At 38.0% G+C, this 23,569-nt stretch overlaps 4 protein-coding genes across 4 annotated transcripts; 2 read left to right on the top strand and 2 right to left on the bottom strand.

Moving 5' to 3' along the window:
• Window positions 1-9,594: 9,594 nt before the first annotated feature.
• Window positions 9,595-10,020, top strand: LOC122086067 (sulfated surface glycoprotein 185-like). The gene has a single exon (XM_042654763.1). It carries the CDS (start codon window positions 9,595-9,597, stop codon window positions 10,018-10,020), a length of 426 nt encoding a protein of 141 aa, XP_042510697.1.
• A 2,199-nt stretch (window positions 10,021-12,219) lies between these two features.
• On the bottom strand, window positions 12,220-14,565 carry LOC122086291 (chaperone protein dnaJ 6-like). The gene is made up of 5 exons (XM_042655041.1): window positions 14,161-14,565; window positions 13,972-14,059; window positions 13,796-13,872; window positions 13,624-13,680; window positions 12,220-12,686 (listed from the first exon to the last, which is right to left on the bottom strand). Exons 1-5 carry the CDS (start codon window positions 14,266-14,268, stop codon window positions 12,435-12,437), a joined length of 582 nt encoding a protein of 193 aa, XP_042510975.1. The 5' UTR covers window positions 14,269-14,565; the 3' UTR covers window positions 12,220-12,434.
• A 3,335-nt stretch (window positions 14,566-17,900) lies between these two features.
• Window positions 17,901-19,240, top strand: LOC122087529. The gene has a single exon (XM_042656686.1). The coding sequence runs from the start codon at window positions 17,976-17,978 to the stop codon at window positions 19,059-19,061; it is 1,086 nt and encodes a 361-aa protein (XP_042512620.1). The 5' UTR covers window positions 17,901-17,975; the 3' UTR covers window positions 19,062-19,240.
• Window positions 19,241-19,479: 239 nt separating this feature from the next.
• Window positions 19,480-22,182, bottom strand: LOC122087530. The gene is made up of 3 exons (XM_042656688.1): window positions 21,932-22,182; window positions 20,379-20,625; window positions 19,480-19,854 (listed from the first exon to the last, which is right to left on the bottom strand). The coding sequence occupies exons 1-3, from the start codon at window positions 22,043-22,045 to the stop codon at window positions 19,748-19,750; spliced, it is 468 nt and encodes a 155-aa protein (XP_042512622.1). The 5' UTR covers window positions 22,046-22,182; the 3' UTR covers window positions 19,480-19,747.
• Between the last annotated feature and the right edge of the window lie 1,387 nt (window positions 22,183-23,569).

Raw genomic sequence — 23,569 nt, 5'->3', positions numbered from 1 at the left:
TTATGTTTTTGGCAAGAAAATTGTTGGGGGAGCGAAAGAAAATTTCACAATTCTCATGGAGAATTTTGAATTTGAAAAGGGGGATCTTTTCTTGGGTGAAGACATACATGTGCATAGAAAAATTCTTAACCCAAGGAAAATAGTACAAAAGATGTACTTTTTTCTTTTCTTTTCTTTTCTTTTCTTCTCTTAACTACCAAACACAGCCTTAGTGAGAATAATGATGAACTCTTATGTCCTCTTTTGAGTACTGAGTTTACCAACTGAAGAAGACGTGAATATGACAAAAATACCTTCACTTCATCAGGCACCACACCAATCCCCACTCACGCCCTCTTCCTTCCCTCCTTTTGGGTCACTGGATAACACTGATCCAGAGTCCAAAGTTCAGAGCCCAGACCCAGACCCAGTTGGGGCTGCACAATGGTGCATTCCTTGCAGTCAAAGAAAGACAAGGTGCTGGTGGTTAAGGGAAGGTGGAGTAGAGGACAATTCTTAGTTGCTAAAAAGATTAAATAATTTTGGACCAGATTATGAAACTTTAATCCACTTTAGCATTGCTCTTCTTTCTATTTTTCCCTATTGTTTTTGGTTCTGCTTTTACAAATGTTGGGTTTGTGTCTTGTATTATGCAGAGTTCACACAGTTATTACTGGACTTGTATATGTTTAAATATTTATTATATTAATTTTGACGTAAATTTGTAATTTTGTAGAATTCAGCTAGGATTTATAGGATGCCTATTTAATGTTTCTTTTGGGAAACCCTGACTAGATCACATGGTAAGGTGAAGAGTGACGGAGTACTTCTTCGTATTTTTGTCTGATAGTTTGCCACCTGATTTCTTCCTCGTGTTTATGCATTTGACCAAAAAATAATTGTATAAAAATTTGTGTTTTAAACAAATTTGAATTTGTCAATGCATCCAAAATTCCATCAAGTGAACAGTGAAGCATAGTATTCTCTCAAAAAGCTGATCTTAAATTGACACATCAACTTTTGCTATGTGGAGGAGTGACATATTGGGAATCTTACTTTTGGATATCTAGTGAATTGTTTGAAAAAAGATTTGCATCAATTTTTTCACCTCATGTTTAACCATTTACACCCCTTTATGTTGTTCTAAGGATCTTTATCGTATCAATCATATTAGTTGATATGTATCGGTATTACTAGAGAGTACCACATCGATAGGTATCAATATCAATATTGACTAAAACTGATATGGATAGTGATACCAATAACTAAAACCATGCTCCGATATAATTCATATCCTCATAATTTTTTTTAATCCTTTGTTTCAAGTATTCTTGGTATATTCAAAGTGGTCTAAAATTTAGGAGTTGAATGGAAGAATTTGGTGTTTACTAACCCACAAAATTTTCAAACCCCATCTAACCTACCATGCGACAAATCTAGAAACAAATAAAGAAAATTATTTACAAAAAATCTTCTTGCATGAAATGAAGGACTTAGAATAATTTATTTTCTTGCTTTGCCTTGTAATGCAGGGAAAAAAGAGGGTTGAGACCATTTTTTCCACTTTTTTTGTCTCCTTTTTCTATTAATAAAGATAAATTCCCTTTGGGTAGTCATTGTCATATAAGGTAAGAAAAAACATGGAAAAACATAGAACTTGACAGGCTTTGCCTGGTTTTCATCATCCTTGATCATTCCATGAAGACCAAAGAGGTATATGGTTCTCTCCTTATTTTATTCTTTCCTGCTTTATCTTACAAATTATGCACCTTTTCTATCTTCTTCTTGTGGTAATGATAAGAGGACTAGGATTTTAACAAGGTTTCAAACATGGAGATAGATTAAGGAGGAATTCCTTCACAATAGCTGCGGGTTGATCATGGGTGTCTTGGGATGGGCATCAAGAACATTGGGGATTATTATTGATTTTGTGTAATAAGGGGAGTAATAGTTATCTTAGGTGGTTGTACTGTTTTTTGGTGGAGGAAAACTTTATCTTTCAAAAATTGGGATTCAGTCCTAATTCTATTTAGGCTATTACAAATCGGTTGATCTCCTTTTAAAAACTAAGGATAGGATATATATGTGATTTTTAAGCATGTTTAATTCTAGTATATTCTGATTAGTCAATTAGCCCATTTAAACCCCATCAATCCGATTACCATGAGGTCAATTATGGACCAGTAGATGACTGATTGAATAGGAGCATGTCTATGCCTTGCCCTATAAGGCCTGATTACCTAAACTGTTAATAACGGCACAGGACCTTAAATTAGTAGGGACTGATTATGACCGATCAAAATAACCAGGCACAATTAGTTGACACCCTTAACTCGCTACATTATGGGCCTCAATGCAGAGTGGAATGGGCCACCCACCTGATATCTTGTGCGACAAAAGTGGATTGTCTTGGTGACCATAAACGGCCCATTCATCAATGCTAACCAATAAAAAAAAATCGATAGTGAATATTTCCTAAGAAATTCTATAATTTCTCTCCACCAATTCTATTATCTGGGCTTGCAGGCAAAGAAATTGAATAATTCAGTTATCTTTTACGTTCACAAATACTCTTCCAAATTTTAATATTTTCTAAATTACCCTTTGAGATTTCATTTTTTTGGTTGCAGGCCAGGGTAACAGCTAAATTCTGTCCTCCATTGTGGGCTTGGTTTTTGTGCGCTCTTCACATGATGGGTGTATGCTGTTTCGGTCAATAATCATGCCAATGGATTTAGTTTCGGGCAGTTTACAGTTGGTGACCAATCCTAGTCAATTTCGATAAGCAGAGGCACCCATCAGTCTCACTTAAGATCAAGGCATCGTTTGACAACGTTCCTGCCGTTTCTGTGTCCAGAAATAATAAAAACGAATTTTCATGTTTCTGGAACAGAAACGGATTTTTGGGTGTTTGATAAACCTATTTCTTGAATCGTTTTTTACCAAGCTCAAAAATGGGTAAAGAATTTTTTTTCTCTAATCTCTTAGCAAATAACAGTTCTCAGTCTCACAGAATCAGTCTATTCACTCTAAAAATTGTTCAAGCTGGAGTCGCAATCTCCTAACCACAAGCACTTGAACCTATCATATCTACCAGATTACAACAACTTCGGAACCATAACCACTCAACTGAACAAAATTTTTCAGAAACTGACACCCAACGATTCCCAAATACAATAAACTGAGAAAAATTATGTTAACAACAAATATGCATATAATAATAACAGAAGCAGACCTTCTCTATACCGAATTCCTTGACGTGATTTTCTTCAATTTGAGAGTGAACAAGCACAAAACAAAAACAAAAACCCTAAACACTATATCTGAATGAAGATACAGTGAGAGAGGAGACAGAATTGCAATCTATACCAGGAGATGATTTTGAGGGCGCCGTCGTAAGATAGAGATTCCGAAGGAGAGAGAGAGAGAGAGAGAGCAGATTTGGAGCCCAGATCTTCACCTCTGGTGAGGCTTGGTAGCCTGTAGAAGAGAAGAAGAAGAAGCGAACGAAGCCTTAGGTTTTTTTCTATTGGATTTTTATGAGAGGTCTTATAAATTCCTTTCACTGGTTTTTTAATCCCTGCTGTTTCGGTGGTGGAGATTATAGAAGAGAGGAAGATGAGGATTGGAGTGAAAAGGGAAGAAGGAAAGCGGCCTTCGGTGGTGGATGATGATCGTCTTTTCTGCTGCTAAAGAAGATGGCCTTCAGTGGCTTTTTTTTCATTACTTTGGGGAACATCAGAATTTTTATCGGGCTTTTTACAATGGTTGCTGATCGAAGACGTTTCTAGAAATGATGAAATATGTATGACTTGTTTCATCACTTGCATTTTTAGGAATAGAAATTGATATAAAATTTTGATTTATATTTCTAAAAACAAGAGAAATAGAACGACTTTATCAAAAACTATTTGGGCCGTTTTTCTATTTATGAAAATAAGAAAATGCATAAACGATAGAAACGAAACGTTATCAAACGGTGCCCAAATCTCAACTGTTTCTAGAACGGTTAGTACTATTTTGGACTTTTAAGTAGTCAGAAAGAGAGACCATAAAAGTGAGAAACTGCAATTTTTTAGGATTGGTTGGGGGAGTCCATGTTAAACATCTTGGGTTTAGTTAGGCCCATTTAGGTACTGGATGTCATCAACTGGACCCTTGGTCTCGTCTGACAGTTCAATTTGGTTGTAAGTGAAATTGACAGTTCAATTTGGTTGTAAGTGAAATATAAATATTTTCAAGGAAAATGAAATATATTTTATAGGAAAAATCACTTTAGGTGTTTGATTACAAGGAAGATATAGATATTTCTCAAGAAAATAAATTATATTTTACATGAAAGGAAAATATTTTCCTTTCATTTTTTTCCCCCCACTTCCCTTTCAACCAAATGGAGGAAAACATTTTATTTTTTTTGGTAAACAGATGGAGGAAAACATCTGCAACACCCCCACAATCTGAGAAGATAAGCATTTTTTTTTGTTTTTTTGGCTGAGAGAGAAGATAAGCATACCCTTAAATATCTGGTGCTTGCAATGGAACGTCAGAACCTGCTTCTGATAGCTTCAGCCTTCAGCTACTTGCTGAATGGGAAGGGGAAGATGCCAAACGCATCATCTTCCATTGGTCCCCACTTTTTGAGGAGGGGATAGACTTGCTCCTAATTTTGTTCTACATTTCATGGGTAAATTTTCATCTTTGTGGGGCTTATGAAACCCATTTTATTTCCTCAAATAATGTAAGAGCGCATCCATAAAGGTGTGAATTCCAGGTCAAAATCGGCACCTAGCCGCCTTCGACCGGGAAGGAGATCTCCCAGACAATGGTTCAGAAGCAAAAAAAAAAAAAAGCAATGGTCACCCTCCCTACCTTCACTCTTGCAGCCCAACGGGCTTCGTTAAATCATCAACTTATCTAGCCCAGGGTGGTTGTAGATCAGCTTTCTTTGGCTCTACTGAGACTCCTCCCTAATGCCAATACTGTTTGATGCTCCCTGTTCTAGCTGCCTTTGCCTTCTACCTATTCAATGGAATACCTCTCTCTTGTGATATCTATCCGGACACGGCTTACAGTACCCATGCTTTTGTTGATTAGCTCGATCTAGGAGTCCTTGATTGTTGATCCAGTTCACCAAATTTCTCTTTCCTTCATGATCAACAAAGTAGAGATCCTAATGGGCAAAGAAGCGGGTGGTACTATGACTATCTCCCATCTATCTGAATTGTCTTGATCTTCCTTTTCTCTATAGTAGTAGTGTTGGTCTCTCTCTCTTAGTAGTGGCTAGCAGTGGTGGAAAATCTATCTATCATCAAACTCATATATTATTGAACCAATTATGCATACTAAATTGATTAAAGAAAAAGATTAGCTATGTCATTAAATATATGCTTTTTACTATTTCCCCCCACCTTCACTCCTCTTCTTTTTTTTTTTTTTTTTTTTTTTTTTTTTTCAGTGAAAAGACCTTTTTTATGTGAGACCCAAGGATACGATAAGTATTAGAGGGTTTCGGACATCGGTGAGGATTTGTAAACTTTAGTCTCACATCGCATAGGGAGAGATTACTGGATTAGTTAACAACTTCTAGCCTCCTTAACATGGCACAACTAAGGGTGTCAACCAGTTTGGTTTCGGTTATTCGGTTTAGTTTTGATTCGGTTCCAAATGATGATAAGGTGGACCATAACCGAACCGAGAACAGACTTGGTTCTGTATTTAGATACTCAAACTGATTCAATTCAACTCGGTTTGGTTTCGGTTTCAAATCAGTTCTAATATGCAGTTTTAATTCAATTTTATGCCTCGGTTTTAATTCGATTATGAAAACGGTTCCACTTTTGAACTATGATTGTGATGGACCAAAGGCCATAATGGGCTCAAGTTATGAGCATTATGACTATTGCTAACTCCAAAATTATCTTAGCTTGTAAAAATGTGATGATAAATTACAAAAAACACTAATCACATAAAAAAAAAAAAAAAAGAGCTTGCAAAAAACACTCTTGAATGATAAGAGTAATTCGGTTTGGTTTTGGTTTGAACCGACGGTTTTGACACCCTAAACCAAAATCGAGCCAAACCGAACAGCATACTCACATATTCAAACCGAATTTGAACCAAATAAATTTGATTTGGTTTCGGTCCGGTTAATTCAGCTCGGTTTTGGTTTCGGTATTCGGTTTCAGTTTGAAATTGACACTCTTAGGCACAATGCGTTCTAAAGCCTTGAGGCACAAAGAGGACAATATTGTGCAATGTTAATGGGGCTGGGGCGAGGGCGGGACTCTTACCCTTATCCAGAGTCTGGTCGTCACATTCAATCAGAACAGTTTAAAACCTGTCTAACCAGAACCCTTTATTACTTGATTTCGATTTTGGGAAATCACAACTGTTAAATATACAGTTTGGTTCGGATTTTAACCTTTCATACCTTGAACCGAAACAAAATTGGCTATGATTGATGCCCATTACTTTAAGACTAAAGGTTCTCCTATTGACAGCTTGGGTATGTCTGGTGACACACGTGGATATCTAGCTTTCTGATACTTAATTAGATTGAATCAGACTGAACCGATTAACACCCTTATGCATGTTGTTTAGTTTAAGAATTGCCCAACTTGAGGAAGGATTTCAAGCAATCTTACCTAGATCCATTATCAATCAATAAAACATATCCATCTATCTACATTTGTGTACCTTAAGTCCTTAACCTATTTGCAACATAAATATTTAACGAGGTTCACACACTGATGTGGTGTGCTACGTCCTCAGGTGAAGGAGACGATGATTCATTATGTTGGAAGAAGAGTTACAATAAAGATCTCTTTCAAAAACACCCAAACCGCAACAAGAAAACTAGTCCAAAAACTTTAAAACGAAAAACCCTAAATTTCTCAACTACTTGCTCAACAAGAAGATAGTACATTAAATATTCCTCTAAGTCGAGTCGATCCATTGAGTCATACAACCTTACAGCCACTCTACTACCATTACAAATCTCAGAAAAAACTTCCATTCAGATCACCAAAAAAAAAGGTGGAAATAGATCATTTTTTAAAATTGATCAAGAATTCAAGACAAACACAACACAATTAATATACATTCAATCATGTTCTCGTAAGGAGGAAAGATAGAGTTTGTATTTTGGTAAGTAAGAGTAGTAACTAGTAAGTTTATACTTTTGTATAAAATAGTTTTGACTCACAGGAAGGAAAATACAGGGCAAGATTTAAAAGAAATTGATTAATAAGAAGATGCTTTCTAAGGTGGCCAACCAGGTGGGGCGGTGGGGCTTTTGGCCCCTACTTCCTTTTCAATCACTCACAATGAGGATGGGATGCTCTATCTCTAACCTCTATGTCCTTTTGCCCATTCTTCAAGTCTAAGACGTTTAAAGACCTAAAAGAGACGTAAGAAGTAAGAACAAACTCCTCTTTCCCTTCCCCAGTTCATCCCTTCTTTCTACTCCTTGGTCCTTATCGATACGAGTAAATGACAAATATCCAAAACTCGATCATGAATCACCATGCTTTCTTACTCATAACTACCTTTCAATTCGATCCATCAAAAAAGCCTCTTACTTCTTCAACTCATCTTCCCTTTTTTGTCACTTTTTATTTTTTCGATTTGGTAAGAGGTTTTATTTTTAAATTGAGTATTAAAATAAAGAAAAAAAGAAAAATTTTCATTAATAAGTGTCATTGTTTTGAGATCGGCATCAAAAACACTAGAAATAAATAATAATAATCATAGAAGATGTACTTTTGCTTCAGTCACAATGGAGGAATTCTTATTTTTCCTTTACCCACGGTGAAGGAAAAACTCTTCTTAGCATAAAGAAACAGATGACTTAAACATTAGTTGGTGATGACTCAAGTGGGGATCACAGTATTGATAAAGGCTGTTTTGTCATGCACATCTGTCTTTATTTGTTTCGAATATTTGATCTTTATAAACTATAGATCTCCTAAACTCTAATATCTTTGGAATCTTTTAAAGAAGCATAATTTTTATTTTGTTTTGGATAAAGACATACTATAACAATTGGCTCACAACCGTTCACAAGTCTATCTTTCCTGATTTATCAATTTTCAATACTAACCAATCTTTTTTTTTTGGTAATGTATCTTTTAAATAAACATAATTTTTATTTTCTTTTGGATATAGACATACTATAATAATTGGCTCACAACAGTTCACAAGTCTATCTTTCCTAATTTAACCACTTTTCAATACTAACCAATCAATCAGTACGATAATTTAAAATGTTGTTGGAGAGTCTAACACAAAACATTAAGGCATTAGGTGGTGAAAGCTTTTTAAAGTATATGATGACACCAAGAATTTGACATCATGAAAAAATCGATGTAAGACTATAACTCCATAACTCCCAACATTTCAACAGTCTCCTTCACCTGTAATTTCGCCAGAATTGACTGAACATGTAGACAAACAACTTAGAGAAGAAAAGTTGTAGTACCATGTTGGAGGGTTTAACCCAAACCTGAAAACATTAGATGGATAGAGCTCCTCAAATATATGAGGATACCAAGGTCTTCGATAAGACTAGCTATCTCAATAACTCCCAACATATAGAACTCTAGCTCCAACATCTGAACATATGGTCAATATTGACAGTCACTACTCTCATAGGCATAAAAGTCCTCTGTGGTGAGGCAATAAGCGACGGTGAGGGTCCAATGACTGGGGTGCATGCCGGGGCTCTCCTAGCCGTTAAATCCTCACTATCACTCATGGCTTACCACAGAGGATTTGAATCCACTCTCATAGTAGTGAAGGTTATGTAAGGATTAAAGCTTTGTCGTGCAGGTGGTAATCTGTAATTTTCTTCCAAGGTATAGGGTGTACAAAGTTCTATCTTTGGCAAGAAAGAAATCCCTAGTGGCTAATCACCTTTGCAAGGCATATGATTCCTTATCTGTAGCTTTAGCAACAGTGTTTTAACTTATAATTCTTCCTTCTATCCAATTTTAATTTTGTAGGAGAAATCTATAGTCTCTATGGAAGAGAGATCCTTCTCTTTTCTCTTTTAAAAATTGAAATTCAAAACACAGATCATCAATTTTAGTCCATCTGATCAGAGATCACAATATTCACAAGGTGACGGGTCAAATCCAACCTACTACTACTGATTGTTGACTTGTCAAAATTTTTAAAGATTGGGACTAAAAGTTCTAATGAGTGGATGATATTTCTTTCAAAGTTGTGCACTAGTCACCAGACTCTACAGGTGGCTTTGCTTCAACCATCATAATAAAATTACATATATAAGTTATGGAAGGAAATCAATGAATACATGCACTCTGTGTATAAGGACACAAAGAAGTGTTAAATAAGTAGAGAGAGAGAGAGAGAGAGAGAGAGAGAGATGGCTTTGCCCCTAATAAAACTACCAAACCGAACGACCTTTTACAACGCCCATGCACCTAACGTGCCCCAGACCGCTCATCAAATTCTCAAGACTCAAATAGTCAATACTGCTACTACCTCTCAAGTCCCCCCCACCTCTTTCTCGCTTTTCTTCTTCTTCTTCTTCTTCTTCCTCTATCGAGAATCCATCACAAGACCACCGGAATAACCCACTCAAATCCAAACATGTCGCCGTCAACAAGTCGATTGGCAGTCCTGATTCTTGCGATCGTTGCTTTCTCTTCTACTCCGATCAACGCCGATCAAGTCCCCGTGGTATCTGGGACGCCCGACTCCGGAGACAAGTGTACACCATGTACTGAAAAGAATCCGCCTCCGCCGCCGCCACCATCACTACCACCACCGCCGCCACCATCACTACCACCACCGCCGCCGACTCCAAAGAGTCCTTCCACGAAGAACTGCCCTCCACCACCATCACCTTGGTCAGGTCAATCACCACCGTCGCCTTTTTATTATATAACGGGCCCCCCTGGGAATCTGTATCCCGTCGACCCCTATTACTCTGCTTCCGGCCGGAATTCAGTTGCAGGATTTACAGTTCTTGTTGGATGTGGGCTTTTGGGATTGCTTTCTGTTGGGAGACTATGAAGAGTAAAGACTCGATTTTTCAAAGATTGGGTCTTGGGAGAGACTAATCTTTAGGTAAAATTTTCCCTTCTACTTAGTTGTCTAAAGCAATCATCTTTCTCTGTATCCATGCCTCTCACTTTCATCTTTGATTTGTTTGGTTGGAGGAGGAGAGAATAATTCGTCTAGGTTCCTCTCAATTGTATTGACTTGAATAACAGTTGAATCAGATTCCAAATTGCCGTAAATTCCTGTTACAGCTTTTTTGTGGGTTTTACATTTTTCCTTTCTCCTCTGTTTTGATTTTTCCTCTGTTTTAATGAAGACTGAAAACAATTTCTTAAAATTTCACTTCAGTTTTTAATCTATTTCTGGTTGTAGAAATTAGAAATTTCAGGTGGATGAATAGATGCAAAGTGCATGCAAAGCATAGAATCCACTGAAATGGTAGGGATTCGAGAGACTTTACATCTCTCCACTAATTCACTTACCACTACCCTCTACCTTGGCCATGATGGTTAAATAATAATAATAATAATAATAATAATAATAAATAAGTAAATAAAATCATAAATTTCTGATAAACAGTACTGCATCCATAATTGGTCCTGGGGGTGTTCAATTCCAGCCCAAATCGATCGGACCAACCAAAGCTGATCGGTAGAAATCAAACCAAATCGAACAGCTAATGATTCGACCTTGGGATGGGCAGTTACAAAACCAGCAGAAATTGAACCGACTAAGGAGAAATAAAACTAATTCCAGGTAATAACCATTTGAACACGTGTTGATCACCCCAGTAGTTATAGGTAAGACTTGAGCGATCACCGCTCAGGAGAGGAGTCGGTTCCCATTTTAGGTGCCAAGTTTCTAGACATCTGTCTATTTATTACCATTTAAACAATGAAGAGGAATAGTGATTGAAAAAAAAAATGGGATACGTTTTGACGTGTGAAGCATGTGTAAGGAGTCTAAACTCAACCAGTGACATAATCAATAAAATTAAAAAGACGATAGAAAAACGAGGGAGAGAGATTAGCACACTGCTCACGTGCTGCAAATTAGTGAACGACACCAATGAAAGTGCGGAATAAAATATCATACTAGAAGGACAAGAGGTCATTTCAAAGAGAGAACAAAGAGCGACACAATAGGATCCAGATTGAACCGAACTTGACCAAAGTCAAAATCGATTGAAACTGAATTCCAACGATTGGCTTTGGGTTGAGCTAATACCGGACTAAGGATTTTAAACTTGAAATTAAGGTTGAATAGATTCTTGTCAATTTCGAACGCGCAAACCTTATATCGACAATTCAACTTACAAAAACCACACCAAATCAACCGATTGACTCCCTTAAGTGCCTAATTGCTGGGCGGGAGAACTCAAACCTTATTCATGGCTTCTCCCTTCTTTATTGATTTATTTTAAAATCCCATATTTAGAGAAATGGAGGGGACTATCAGTTTTGAATCCCATAAGATGAGAACGGTCTCAAGGAGATACATCACGTGTCCAGTTACTAGAACATTGATCATCAAACACACCAATGTTACTTATTCCAATCCAAGTTCAATGAATGGCTTTCTCACATAAGACTAAGTCTCACCGTAGCCTTCCCTGAGAGCATTACATAGGTGTGATTCATGCGATCAAATGGCTGAGGTCATCCAACCAACTGGTGAGGTCCAAAGTGCCCATCCAACCCATCACCCACCAAAATGATATGATATGAAATGATACAGTTGGTAAGAAAGGATAAGGAAGCTTACCAAGTGGTGTTCCTCTGCCTACGTTTGTAGGATGAACCCAATCATCATCATCCACACTTTGGGCCAAAATGAAAGCCCAAAAGGGACAAATAACAAAGAGTAAACAACATGATAGATTCGTGGAGCACACGTATGAGTAAGACAACTCTCACCGGTCACACCACTCAACGAATAGTGGTTATATCACTAAGGATACTCTAGTGATGAAATCGCTATTGGACACGTATGACAGTCAATTGCCTCTTTCCGTCCATCGAAGTGAGGCGGCAACGGCATTTTCTTCATTGGTAATTGGTAATGCAACAAAATGAGATTTTAAAAAGGGTCAAAATCAAAGGTTATGTGTCAAGTATTAAAGGCCTTATTGGAATATTTAAAACTTGGGCCTGATTGATTAGGTGGGGTCGGATTGTAAAGATGATATTTCTCGGCATTATTGGATCATTAGATGAGAATGATGTCCAAATTAAAAGCACTTAATTTGTACAAGCACTTGTTCAACGTCTTGCCGACCTATACACAAATTCTATATCAAGAAGCTAGGTAGCCATCGTGGAAGAAAACACACAACCAAAAAAACAAAATCCTTTCCTCTCTTTCCGCCACTTGAAAAGATCCAAAGCTACTCACAAGTCCACTACAATTCTAAGAACGAGGGTTGGCTAGTTGGCAAAACTCGTCCTCTCAAATGTCTCTAAACCTGACGCGTGTACGTAAGAGTCTTTCTCCACCGTCGGTTTGGAGGAATCCAATCTTGCCCTCTTATTCAAGTGTCTACAAGAAGAGTCTTTATTTTCTTCTTCATCTAATTGGAAGAATGAGGAGGGCCCACCGTACCATGTGGAACAGCTGTCGTACCCTTGAGCCATCTCCACGAACATTTGCTGCAGCTCCTCCATACTGTAATCTTTCTCCTGCGCACACGAAAGACAATTTAGTTTTCAGATTACCCTCTTGGACTACAAATTCCGAACTCCAAACTCCAAACAACCTGATTAGTCTATAAGCCTACAAGACGAGACGACACCACACCACCGTTTGATTGTGAAATCTCTACAATAATAAAGCCATCTTTTTTTTTCTCTTCGAATCACTATAACACTTCATTATATGTCACGGATATTTCAAGGATCTCACTCATGGATCTAGGGGACGGTATTGAATACGATTGGATTTGGATCGGATCGACAAGTATCCGTCAAATGTTTTACCCTAAAACGACACGATCAACGATCAAGAATTAAGGATCTCAACCGATACTAAAATGATACAATCGATACCATCAATACAATATCGATCCTTGAAACCATGATATGATTATAGACCTTGATAATACGGGTCTTTAACCAGCCAGAAACCAAAAACTCCTTTCCTTAATTATGCCCATGTTTACCCTCATTGGTGCAGCAACTAGAGTCCATGGGATCCACCACCGCCAGAGATACATACTAACCCATGTATTGAATCAGGATATTTCACTAGTCATTGCGACGGCTAGAAGGGCCATTTTTAAGTGTAGGGACGAAACTGCCCTTCCAGAATTCCAGAATGATTAAATTTAGAATACTATACTCTTCAAGAAAGTTCCTGTGGACAACCGACACACCCAGATATTTTTCTTCGCTTATCAGAATCGGGATATCTTAACACACCAACCCCACCCACACCTCTGCCCTCCCCCACCCCAAAAAAAAAAAAAAGCGCACAACGAACTTGAAGTGTCACTAATGTCCAATCGATTAGAATAATCAATTAATTCTTTGGGTTTCATGACTTCATCCGACGAATCAATACAAAATAAGTTACAAACAGGGGAACAAAAGAACGTGTTTTTGGTTAAACCAATCGTACCTCTCTCTCAACGTCCGCCATTAACGATACCATTTCCTGTAAGAAATCCACGAATCCCTGAAAACCAAGGCCACCGTTGTTAATTTATATGATTAGATTGATGACTTTCAGATCATGCACAGCCATCAAAGGAGGAGAAAACACGAGAGAGAGAGAGAGAGAGAGAGCCAACCTCATCTTGTTCGTCTACGTCGTCCGGGTCATATAAGCCAGCATCGTACATTGTTCTTTTCCTCCGATCCGATAAAACTGTGCTCACCAAACATTCAAGAAGGAACTCAACATTAAGTAAAAAGAAATGAAATCAAGAAAACCTTGAGATACAAAGAACGTAGATCTAAATCGTACCGGAATAGGCCTCCTGGATTTGCTGGAATTTACGCTTCGCTTCTCCTAACACCGACGGATTTCTCGTCCACCTGTCTGGATGCCATTGCTGTAACACAAACACTCTTTCTGTTAACTTCGGCATTCCAAGCCACAAACTCAGAGAGAGAGAGAGAGAGAGAGAGAGAGAGAGAGAGAGCGCATGAATACCATGGCAAGCTTCCGGTAAGCGCTTCGTATTTTAGTGATTGAGGAATTCTTATCAACGCCAAGAATACTGTAATAAGATGCAGATCGACTCCGTTGGTCGGAATCCATCTCCACTGCAAATCCGAAAGCTTTCAGTCCATCCACCAGTAGAAGAAGATCTTATCTATGTTTACAGCCAAAAATCGGCGACAAATTCCGCAATGATGATTAGAAAGCTGTTGAAGATAATGGTTAATTCTTCGCGTAAATCGTAACAGAGTGAGGGAATTCTATTCAATAGAACAGAGTTGTTATTATCTCGAGCAATCAAAAAGACTTGAGAGAGAGAGAGAGAGAGAGAGAGAGAGAGATAGGTGTTTTGTTTTCGTACGAAATGTGATGAAGCCTTACTATTGAAGTATTTTATACACCACATTCCCTGTTTGTTTATATATATATATATCTAATATATATATATATATATATATATCTTCGAGAACAAAGAAAATATCTGAAACTTTCTATAGGGTTTGAGCGTCTGGGTTTCCGGAATCTTCAGGAAAGTTTTGTCAAACGTGGACGCTCGATAAGCATCCACGTAAGATTCTGGCAGACCAAAGAAGATATTTTAGACTCGGAAAATCTCTACTCTCGTCCAGAACCCGCTATTTAGCTTTTTTTTTTTTTTTTTTTCCTGTTCTGCTGATGGATTCCAATCCACAGGCACCGACTTAAAAAGGACAGGTTTACCGTCCTACGTAAAGGTGACGTGTTAGAATGATATTTCCAATAAATCAGAATTCTTTACTCCTTGGCCCACAGTTTATTTATTCCTCATTTATTTATTACCCAATCGCATGGAACGATCTTTCTCCATCCCCATGCCACCCTTACATAAATCAATGCTTGACCAACTAAAAGTATTCTTAGTAAGTCTGTTAAAAACTAAATTTTTAAGGGGAATTGAAGGTAAACAGGTCCAATTTGGTATCTGGTATTGGGGATCAGGTTCTAGGCCAGTTGGGTTTAGCGTAAGCCCATTTTTCATATTTCTAGAAATACTAATAGGGGATAAGAGTGGGTATGCCGCCAATATACCGTAAGTTATAAGTTAGCATTCACTTTGTCTTCTTCTCTTCATTTTTTTTTTTTTAAATGATTTGCCTATCTTTCTTGTATGGTATTCATTTTCCCCCCCATTGGTGTTGTCTACCCATTTACTGTACACTAGTTATAAAAACATAGCTCTAAAAACAAAGTAGAAAACAACGGAAAAATAAGAACAAGTAGTACACATAGATTTATGAGATTCAACAAAATTACCTACGTCTTTGGTCAGATGAGTTATGCTTCACTATCAACGGAGAACAAGGTTATTATGCTCATCCTCATACCTCTCAAAATTACTTATAGAGAAAGTAAACCTCGATACAAATATATATGACAAAAAACCCTAATATCAGAAAGCGAGACCATCGTTCTGTTGGGGGGATTGCACCCATTCTCCCTGGATTAAATTGTTATGGAATGTAAGACATTGTACATCAACACCAACGACATACCTATACCTGAAATATTTACGATTAGATCCAAGGATAAACTTTGATTATATGCAATCACATTTAACCCGTATAACAGATCAATCAAAGGGAGACTCAAGCTGAATTGTTTCACGAATTTAGATCCAAGGATAAACTTTGATTACATTAGTATGCCGCCAATATACCATATGCTATAAACTACCACTCACTTTGTATCCCTCTCTCATCTTTTTTTGAAATGACACACCTGTCGTTCTTGTATAATACTCTATTTTGTGACTCATTGGTGTTGTCCACCAATTTACTGTATATCAATGGCATATCTATTCCTGACCTATTTTATGGTTTAGTTCTGAGGATAAACTTGATTATTTACAATCACAGCTAACTCGTATAATAGATCAGTCACAAGGAGACTGAGGCTGAAAATATCAATTAACACACAACGCTTTTGGATCAACGGAGCAACACCTGAGATGTAATAATAGTATTATTAGTAAGTTGGTGTAGTAATAAATGTCACCCAGTGGGTTCCCTTATTAACCCCTTATTGGGTCCCTTTATGGCCCTTGGCAGGTTCTTGTTTGCCCTTAATGTGGGCCTAGCACAGAAAAAAAAAAAAAAAGATGGACTTTTATTGGTACAAGGCCGATACCGATTTCATTGCCTTATTTCAAAACCACAACCTACACCCAAGGGATCCATTTGGTAGAGCCAACCAAGTCCGGTCGACTAAGAAGTAAGAACCGGCTTCGGCTTGGGCTGGGGCTCAGCTTAACTGGCTGGGCTTGACCACTAAGTCCAATGAGAATATTAATAGTTAGTACATTGATTAATTGGGATGAGGCTATAGCCGGGTTGCTATAGAACCTTGAAATCCTAATATGATATATCTTTTGTGGACGAACCCACCCTTCAGAGAGGTTTTTGTGAAGGAGGCCAATTGCAAGGAAAAGAGTTCCATGAAAGCACTCATGATTTCTTGATTGTGATCTATTATAACCTTCCACTAGTATTTTTCTAATCCTTATTATTCTTGTTTAACCAACTATCGAGCCACTACAAGAAAAATGGGTTTTGGGAATGAAATTTGTTTGTCTAAAATACCAGAATATTGTCGTAAATATCTTTTAAGGATAGTAAAAAATTCCATCGCACATTTATCGTTACAACTACTGTTGCATAATTTTAGAGACAGATAAAATTTTCCATCCTTAAGGAGTCAATTGTGACATTTTTCTAGACGGACATTTCCATCACAAATGCCCTGTTTACTTGTAGTGAGCTTTGAGGTATCCTGCTTATCAGAGAGAAAAGAGGCATTCACATTCGGCAGCTCGTAGCGACGAATGGAACAAGATGCCAAAACCTTGAGTTCATCCATTTGCTTAGTAGGACGATAAGATTGAACAAGAAACTAATGAGAGGAAAGAGCCACATGTGAAACACATGATTATTATTTATTAATACACATTTCATTTCAAAATTATGATTATCAAATTTGATAAAAATTAAATAGCTCTACAATCATAACTATAAAAGTTCTCATTCTAATTTTGATTTATTTCACTCTCCCTTGCCACAATGTTGCTTCTAAATGGTTTCTAACTTTCTTATATGATTTTAGGAAAATAGATTGCTGCAAATATGGGAATATTCTGATTCCCTTCCGATTTAAAAGAACAAAACGGGATCTGGATCTAAATCAGTCCTTCCGGTTTTCGATCCGGATCACATAGGAATCGATCTAGATTGATCAAAAATTGGTCAAAATCAACCAAAATATACCCTAACCTTAAAAATCCAGTACAGATCAACCGATCTGATCCCGATTCTTAAAACACTGATTTCCTTCTACAAGCTTCTCTTCAATATCGACTGCTTAAAATCTTGTCAAACACGCAACAGAGAGCTTATTGATTTGGAACTTCCAGTTTCAACTATTTCATGCCAAAGGATTCATGGTAGGCAGCCGAAATTCAAGTCCCCATAAGCTCTCCAAGCTTGAAAATGAAAACTAAAACAAAATCTTTTTTTATTTTTTTTATTGGAAAAAAACTAAAATAAAATCAAAACTGTTTGATGTGGATCTTGATAATCTAACCACCTCATCCTGAATTACATTTTATGGTCAACGATACCAGATCCACGTCCCAACATATTATAATAGTACTGACCGTATATTACATTGACATCGCACTTCTGATCCATACCCTTTTCTCATTCAGAAGCCTACTCGTCCCCGAGACCTCGACTACGCTACTCAGAGAGAGAGAGAGAGAGAGAGAGAGAGTCATGACCTCGTTCGTTCAATTGAAGATCTTCTTCTGCTTTTGCTTCGTATCTATCCCTATAGCAATCGCTAGAAATCGACATACAGTCAATTTCAGATCACCAAATCTGTTCCCGGAAGGCTTAACTTGGGATCCAAAAGCCCAGCACTTCATCGTAGGCTCCCTTCACGATCGCTCCATTAAAACCGTTTCCGATGCAGGCGTCGTTGAAACTCTAATCTCCGACCCTGACCTTCCCCCCGAAGTCACTATCCTCGGCCTCAAAGTCGATTCCGTCAACCGACGCCTCCTCGCCGTCATCCACGCTATGGAACCTCACCCAAACTTCAACGCACTCGCTGCCTACGACCTCCGTTCTCGCCAACGCCTCTTCCTGGCGCTACTCATTGACCCTAACTCCTCCGACCGTCAGATAGCTAACGACGTCACCGTCGATTTCAACGGCAACGCTTACGTCACGAACGCCGCCGGCAATTTCATCTGGAAAGTAAACATCGACGGTGAAGCGTCCATCTTATCAAGATCTACTCTTTTCACTTCCCAACACGTGTACCGGGATGAACCCTATAGTTTCTGCGGCCTCAACGGCATCGCTTACGTCAGCAACGGTTATCTGCTGGTGGTACAGACGAACACCGGAAAGTTATTCAAAGTCGAGCCCGACGACGGCACCGCTCGGCTGGTGACGATAGGGAAGGACTTGACGGCGGCGGATGGGATCGCCCTTAGAAGAGACGGCGTTCTGGTGGTTGTGTCCCAGTTCAAGGCTTGGTTTCTGAGGAGCAGGGATGGTTGGGGAGAAGCTGTGGTATATGATGAAACTGCCCTTGATACGGAAAGGTTTCCCACTTCGGTTACCATCAGAGAGGAGAATAGGGCTTATGTGGTATATGGTAAGGTGGACAAGGGTATGGCCGGAAATGTGGAAGTGGAGGAGTTTAGTATAGAAGAGATTGAGTCGGCAGCGGAGAGCAAAGAGGAGGCTATTTGGTTGTATGTTTTGATTGGGGTGGGTTTAGCTTTATTCACGTATTGGAGGTTTCAGATGGGTCGGCTTGTCAAAGATATGAACAAGAAAATTGCTTGAAGGGATCAATATCATTTTTGAATGGGCAATAGAGGACTACTACGATTAGAATTTTGAGGTTCAGAGCTCCGTCTTGGCCTTCTGGGATTGTTGATGGAGTTATTTGAATGAGTAATTTATGTCATCTAAAGAATTCATTCTCTGAAAGAATACATATTAATGAAAAATCTATCGCTTAAGACTGTTCTTGAGATAGTTACATTCATGCATATACACAGATAAAAGATGCTCTAGATTTCAGAACATAGCAAAGGAACTCAAACTGAACCAAAATTTTACCCAATTTCTGACCGATTGGCTACGACCAATTCAAATCCCGAATCTGGGACTTTAAACTCTATGAGAACCCAGTTCTTCCTTGTTCTATTCATAGATGGGAAAACTGTTCCTGGCATAAATGCAGTCATTTTTAGTGTGATCAGGTAACTGGCTGCAACCACGGCAGCCAGCCAAATTTTGTTAACAGAAAGGCAAGAGCTTTCGTGATCACAGAAAATAAGAGATTGATTACAATACTTTCGCCAATACATTGACAGCTTAATCACAAAGTCCTGGGGATAAATAAGAATCTAATGGTAGAAGAGATGGGTCCTATTAAGTACAATCTTCCTCATTTCAATTCTTGAATGGGAAGATTACTTCCTAGCCTGAGTCTAATAGCTTCTGGAGCCAAGGTGACTGGATGCCTATGGACATTCCGGAGAACCAACAGGAGCCTTTGTGGTCACAGACAACATTGCGAGGGGTGCAGATAACCTGTCTCGCTGCTCTGGGGCATGGAACCATCTGTGGACTGCACTACACATAAAGGCTATGATGAACCATATGAATTGACATCATTCCTGGTTTCGAAGCACCACTGAATTGATCATCTTTATCATAAATCCATTTGAGAATGCCCAAGAGACAACTAATAAGAGTTTAAACAGAGTGGAAAGGTGGAACATGATTCATGTAGATGAAGCCATGTACTGCAAATAGGCCTTAGTTAAGTTTTAGCAGGTTATAATACAAGAGAGCTAATTAACTTTTGAATTAGATTTATGAGGCATACATGATAGCGTCAGAAAAAACCATACTAAATAGTTGTTTGGACTCCCATCCCACATCAGTGATTAAAACATCCAAACATGATCCACTAATGTTTTCACTTAAAAAACATGTATAAATGTTAAACGACTAGACTTAATTAGCATTTAACCACAATTACAAACAACTAAGATGTTATTTCTATGTCAGGAATGGTTGTTTCCACCAGAGATCCCCTAGTGAAGTCTTGGGGATATAGTGGTGGTGGTGGAGATGGTAGTATCTTACCTTTGTCGGATGAGCTCTTATCATCAGATTGAGAATTTGTTATACCAGCCTTTTCCCTGAGCATTTCAAGCTTCTCCTTGATTTTTTGTCTGATCCCAGGTTTCACATTGCGTGCATCAACTGGTTCTACAGAGAAGATATTGATTGCAGCCAGAGAAGCAACTGTCAATCTAAGCATGACTTCTCTTCGTGAAGTGGCGATAGATTGAGGTGGCAATCGTTGTTGGCAACACATCTCAGAATTCACCTGCAATTGCGAAGGTAAGAATACCTTAGTTAAACGAACCTCATCAAATGGAATACCCATGAAAAATTTCCTTTTCATATATCTATCACTGCCAGAGGAGTTCCACTGTGTCCATTTGCTTATACTCTTTCTTTTTCTTTGAAATCCACAACAATCTCTATTTGTCTTAAGTCCTGAGTGGCAGAACAGGATTCCTGTATGACCCCATTTAGTCGGGATAAGGCCTTTTTGAGTTGAATTGAGCTGAGACCCAGAACTGTCTTTAGTTATTGTAATAAGATGAAATGGAAAAAAGCTTGCATAGAAATCAAATCAATTTAAAAGACCACGATGAACCACGCTTACCACTGATTTTTCATGTGATTCTTCTTGCATTGGATAGGCATCAATTCTTATTAAACACATTACGATTCTCTAATGCTATCAAGCCCAATTTGTAATATGCTGAATATTTGTTGGTAAAACCCAATGACATACAGATTGATATGAGGACTTCAATCTTGGAGATGTTGTACCCAAAAATCAGTTAAATGGAATGATATTCCACAAACCATCAACCGATACAAGTTTTCTCCGTGTGATTGCATTTATATGCTTGTCCTGCAACTTCTCCCAGGTAATGGTTCATCACAGAGTTTAGCACTTGGAAGTTGCAGGTGGAGGTCTCGACATGTCAACATCTAACAAAGCATATGGAACTTTTAAACCATGGTCCTAAAAGTTCCAGAGGAATAAGAGTAATGACCTTTTTCTTCTTCTTCCTATGCTACTCAGATTTTGTATTATTGAGATGCAAATGGGTTATAAAGGAAATGACTGCATTCATCTCAGGAAGAGGAAGAACTTGATAAAAATGGAGACAATAAGTCAAGCTACTATATACAATTCAAATAAAGCCTGAATGACATGGATTAAATTAGTTCAGAGAACAAGATTGAGAGCAAGGAAAAACACTGGTTTAATTAAAAAACAAAACCTTCAAGATGAACAGACAAAGTACAGTGATGGGAAGAAAACCAATTCGATCATCTGGATAAAATCTCCGAATCAGTAACTTAAAAGATACTATTTTTTAAGTAAATATAGGGAAAATGAAGATTCAGATATAAATTGCTCATAGAAGAGAGCAAAAACTTTGCAAATGCATACTAATCACACCAAATAAGCTTAAAAATCATTGTGATTACATATCAAACAGAGAAGGGTTCGATGTCCCTAGAGTCTTCAAGGATCAAATTGTGGTGAAGAAACAGAGCGAATAGTGTGAAAATGAAAGAAGGGGAAGAAAAAAAAACGTACCATTTACCTGGATCGTTGGCGCTCTCTGTATCCCTAGTACTGTTGAGCGTTTAGATCGAGGTTGTCTATTGGCCGCCACCGAAGGAGATAGGCTCACCAGTTTCGCTGACGATGAAGCCATTCTTCTCCTTGCGAACCTTCCTCGCCGACTCAGATCACCGGCTCCGCTTCTTCGCCAACTACTCCGACCCTGTGGAGTTCTACTCTTCCAGTTCGAGAAATTGAACGCTTTGCCGTATTGGACGTTCTACAGACAAAAGAAAGACACCATATCGTTCCGGTTCTGGTTCTGGTTCCGGTTCCGTTTTCTCGGTTTGATTTCTGTTTCGACTCGGTTCAGTATACAGTATAAAAATCCAAATTGAATACTAATTTATAGTTGTAAACCATATCTTCTCCATAAAAGGGTTAGAATAAATGATGCATCTATTCCAACTAACAGACCATTGTGACAATAATAATTCACCATACTAAAAGTGTTTGTCCCTAGGTCAATGGGAACGCACGGACGCACGGGCATCCAAGGGGAGGGGTGGGGTTGTTATTTCACTGCTCCATGTGAGAGCATGCAAGGGGACGTTATTGGCAGTTTTCTTTTTATTTTTTTAAATCCTTTTGTATACTATTTACAAAGTGCATCATCGTTATTTAGATTTCATCCAATCTTAAACAACCATTATTTCTCTTAAATATTTACCTTATACGAAAACTAGATTTCTTGTTGAGTATTTCTTTCATTCATAATCATACATCATGAATCTAGTCATTTGATATATAATTTGAGAGACATCAACATTTGTACGTCAAAACCCATAATGTATCAAATATAATGATAAGGACCTCCTAGGTTTATAGACTAATTATAATCTTTTAATGAGAACGAATTCTTTATAATTGAGAGTAATGCATTCAAGATTTTGTGATCCAACATAATATACACTTATATATGCATACTAACATGAGGTGTTAGCTCAGTTGGTCAGCAACGAACATGGTACGAGCTCATGCTTGGTACACCTTGGGCCACTCACACAGGGTGTAGTGCTATTCATTGTTTTCAATGAAAGTTGAATGGTTCTTATTCAACCCCGGTATGATCCTGTCCATACGGTTGTAGGGTCAGTATGACCCCGCGGGACTAGTCAAGCCGAAGGCCTAGATACCCATCGTTAAAAAAAAAAAGAAATCTAGAACACTTATATTCTCTAGAATTTTCATTCTTGAGAGCACATAGTGACAACCATATAGATTTTTTCTTTTTTTGGTAATGTAACAACCATGTGAACACAATGCCTAATTTGGTTTCTAATTATGAACAACTTTTTAAGTTAAAACCTAAGGACAATAGCGGATAAATGTTTATATATATATATTTTTTCATAAAATAATATAAATTACAGTTAAACCATTTAAAACTAGATTTGATATATACCATGCCCATTGCTTCTGCTTTACACCTAAGAGTCTCCAATACTATTTTGCTTGGAAGCTTCGCCAATTAATTTCTTCACATACAAAACAAAGCAAAGGTGACCCTAGCTATAAACAGTCTCCCTTGCGTGTCCACCTCACCTGTGGACCCTCAATGACTCAAAACTAAAGTCAGTCATCCACAGCTTCCAATCTCAGAACCACATATAAGAAA

Source organism: Macadamia integrifolia, chromosome 8 (assembly GCF_013358625.1).
Source record: "Macadamia integrifolia cultivar HAES 741 chromosome 8, SCU_Mint_v3, whole genome shotgun sequence".
Lineage (NCBI taxonomy): Eukaryota > Viridiplantae > Streptophyta > Magnoliopsida > Proteales > Proteaceae > Macadamia > Macadamia integrifolia.
Note: the sequence above shows the minus strand (reverse complement) of the source record. Positions and strands in the feature narration are given on the sequence as shown.

What these genes read in the sequence shown, in the direction of transcription:
- LOC122087529 (XM_042656686.1), top strand. Translation starts at nt 17,976, where the DNA reads ATGACCTCGTTCGTTCAATTGAAGATCTTCTTCTGCTTTTGCTTCGTA.
- LOC122086291 (XM_042655041.1), bottom strand. Translation starts at nt 14,268, where the DNA reads ATGGATTCCGACCAACGGAGTCGATCTGCATCTTATTACAGTATTCTT. An exon ending in CTTACCGGAAGCTTGCCATG is followed by an intron (nt 14,060 to 14,160) that starts GTATTCATGCGC and finishes TTTGTGTTACAG; the next exon opens with CAATGGCATCCAGACAGGTG. An exon ending in TGGCGGACGTTGAGAGAGAG is followed by an intron (nt 12,687 to 13,623) that starts GTACGATTGGTT and finishes TCGTGTGCGCAG; the next exon opens with GAGAAAGATTACAGTATGGA.
- LOC122086067 (XM_042654763.1), top strand. Translation starts at nt 9,595, where the DNA reads ATGTCGCCGTCAACAAGTCGATTGGCAGTCCTGATTCTTGCGATCGTT.
- LOC122087530 (XM_042656688.1), bottom strand. Translation starts at nt 22,045, where the DNA reads ATGGCTTCATCGTCAGCGAAACTGGTGAGCCTATCTCCTTCGGTGGCG. An exon ending in AGAGAGCGCCAACGATCCAG is followed by an intron (nt 20,626 to 21,931) that starts GTAAATGGTACG and finishes TCGCAATTGCAG; the next exon opens with GTGAATTCTGAGATGTGTTG. An exon ending in TAAGAGCTCATCCGACAAAG is followed by an intron (nt 19,855 to 20,378) that starts GTAAGATACTAC and finishes TGTGTAGTGCAG; the next exon opens with TCCACAGATGGTTCCATGCC.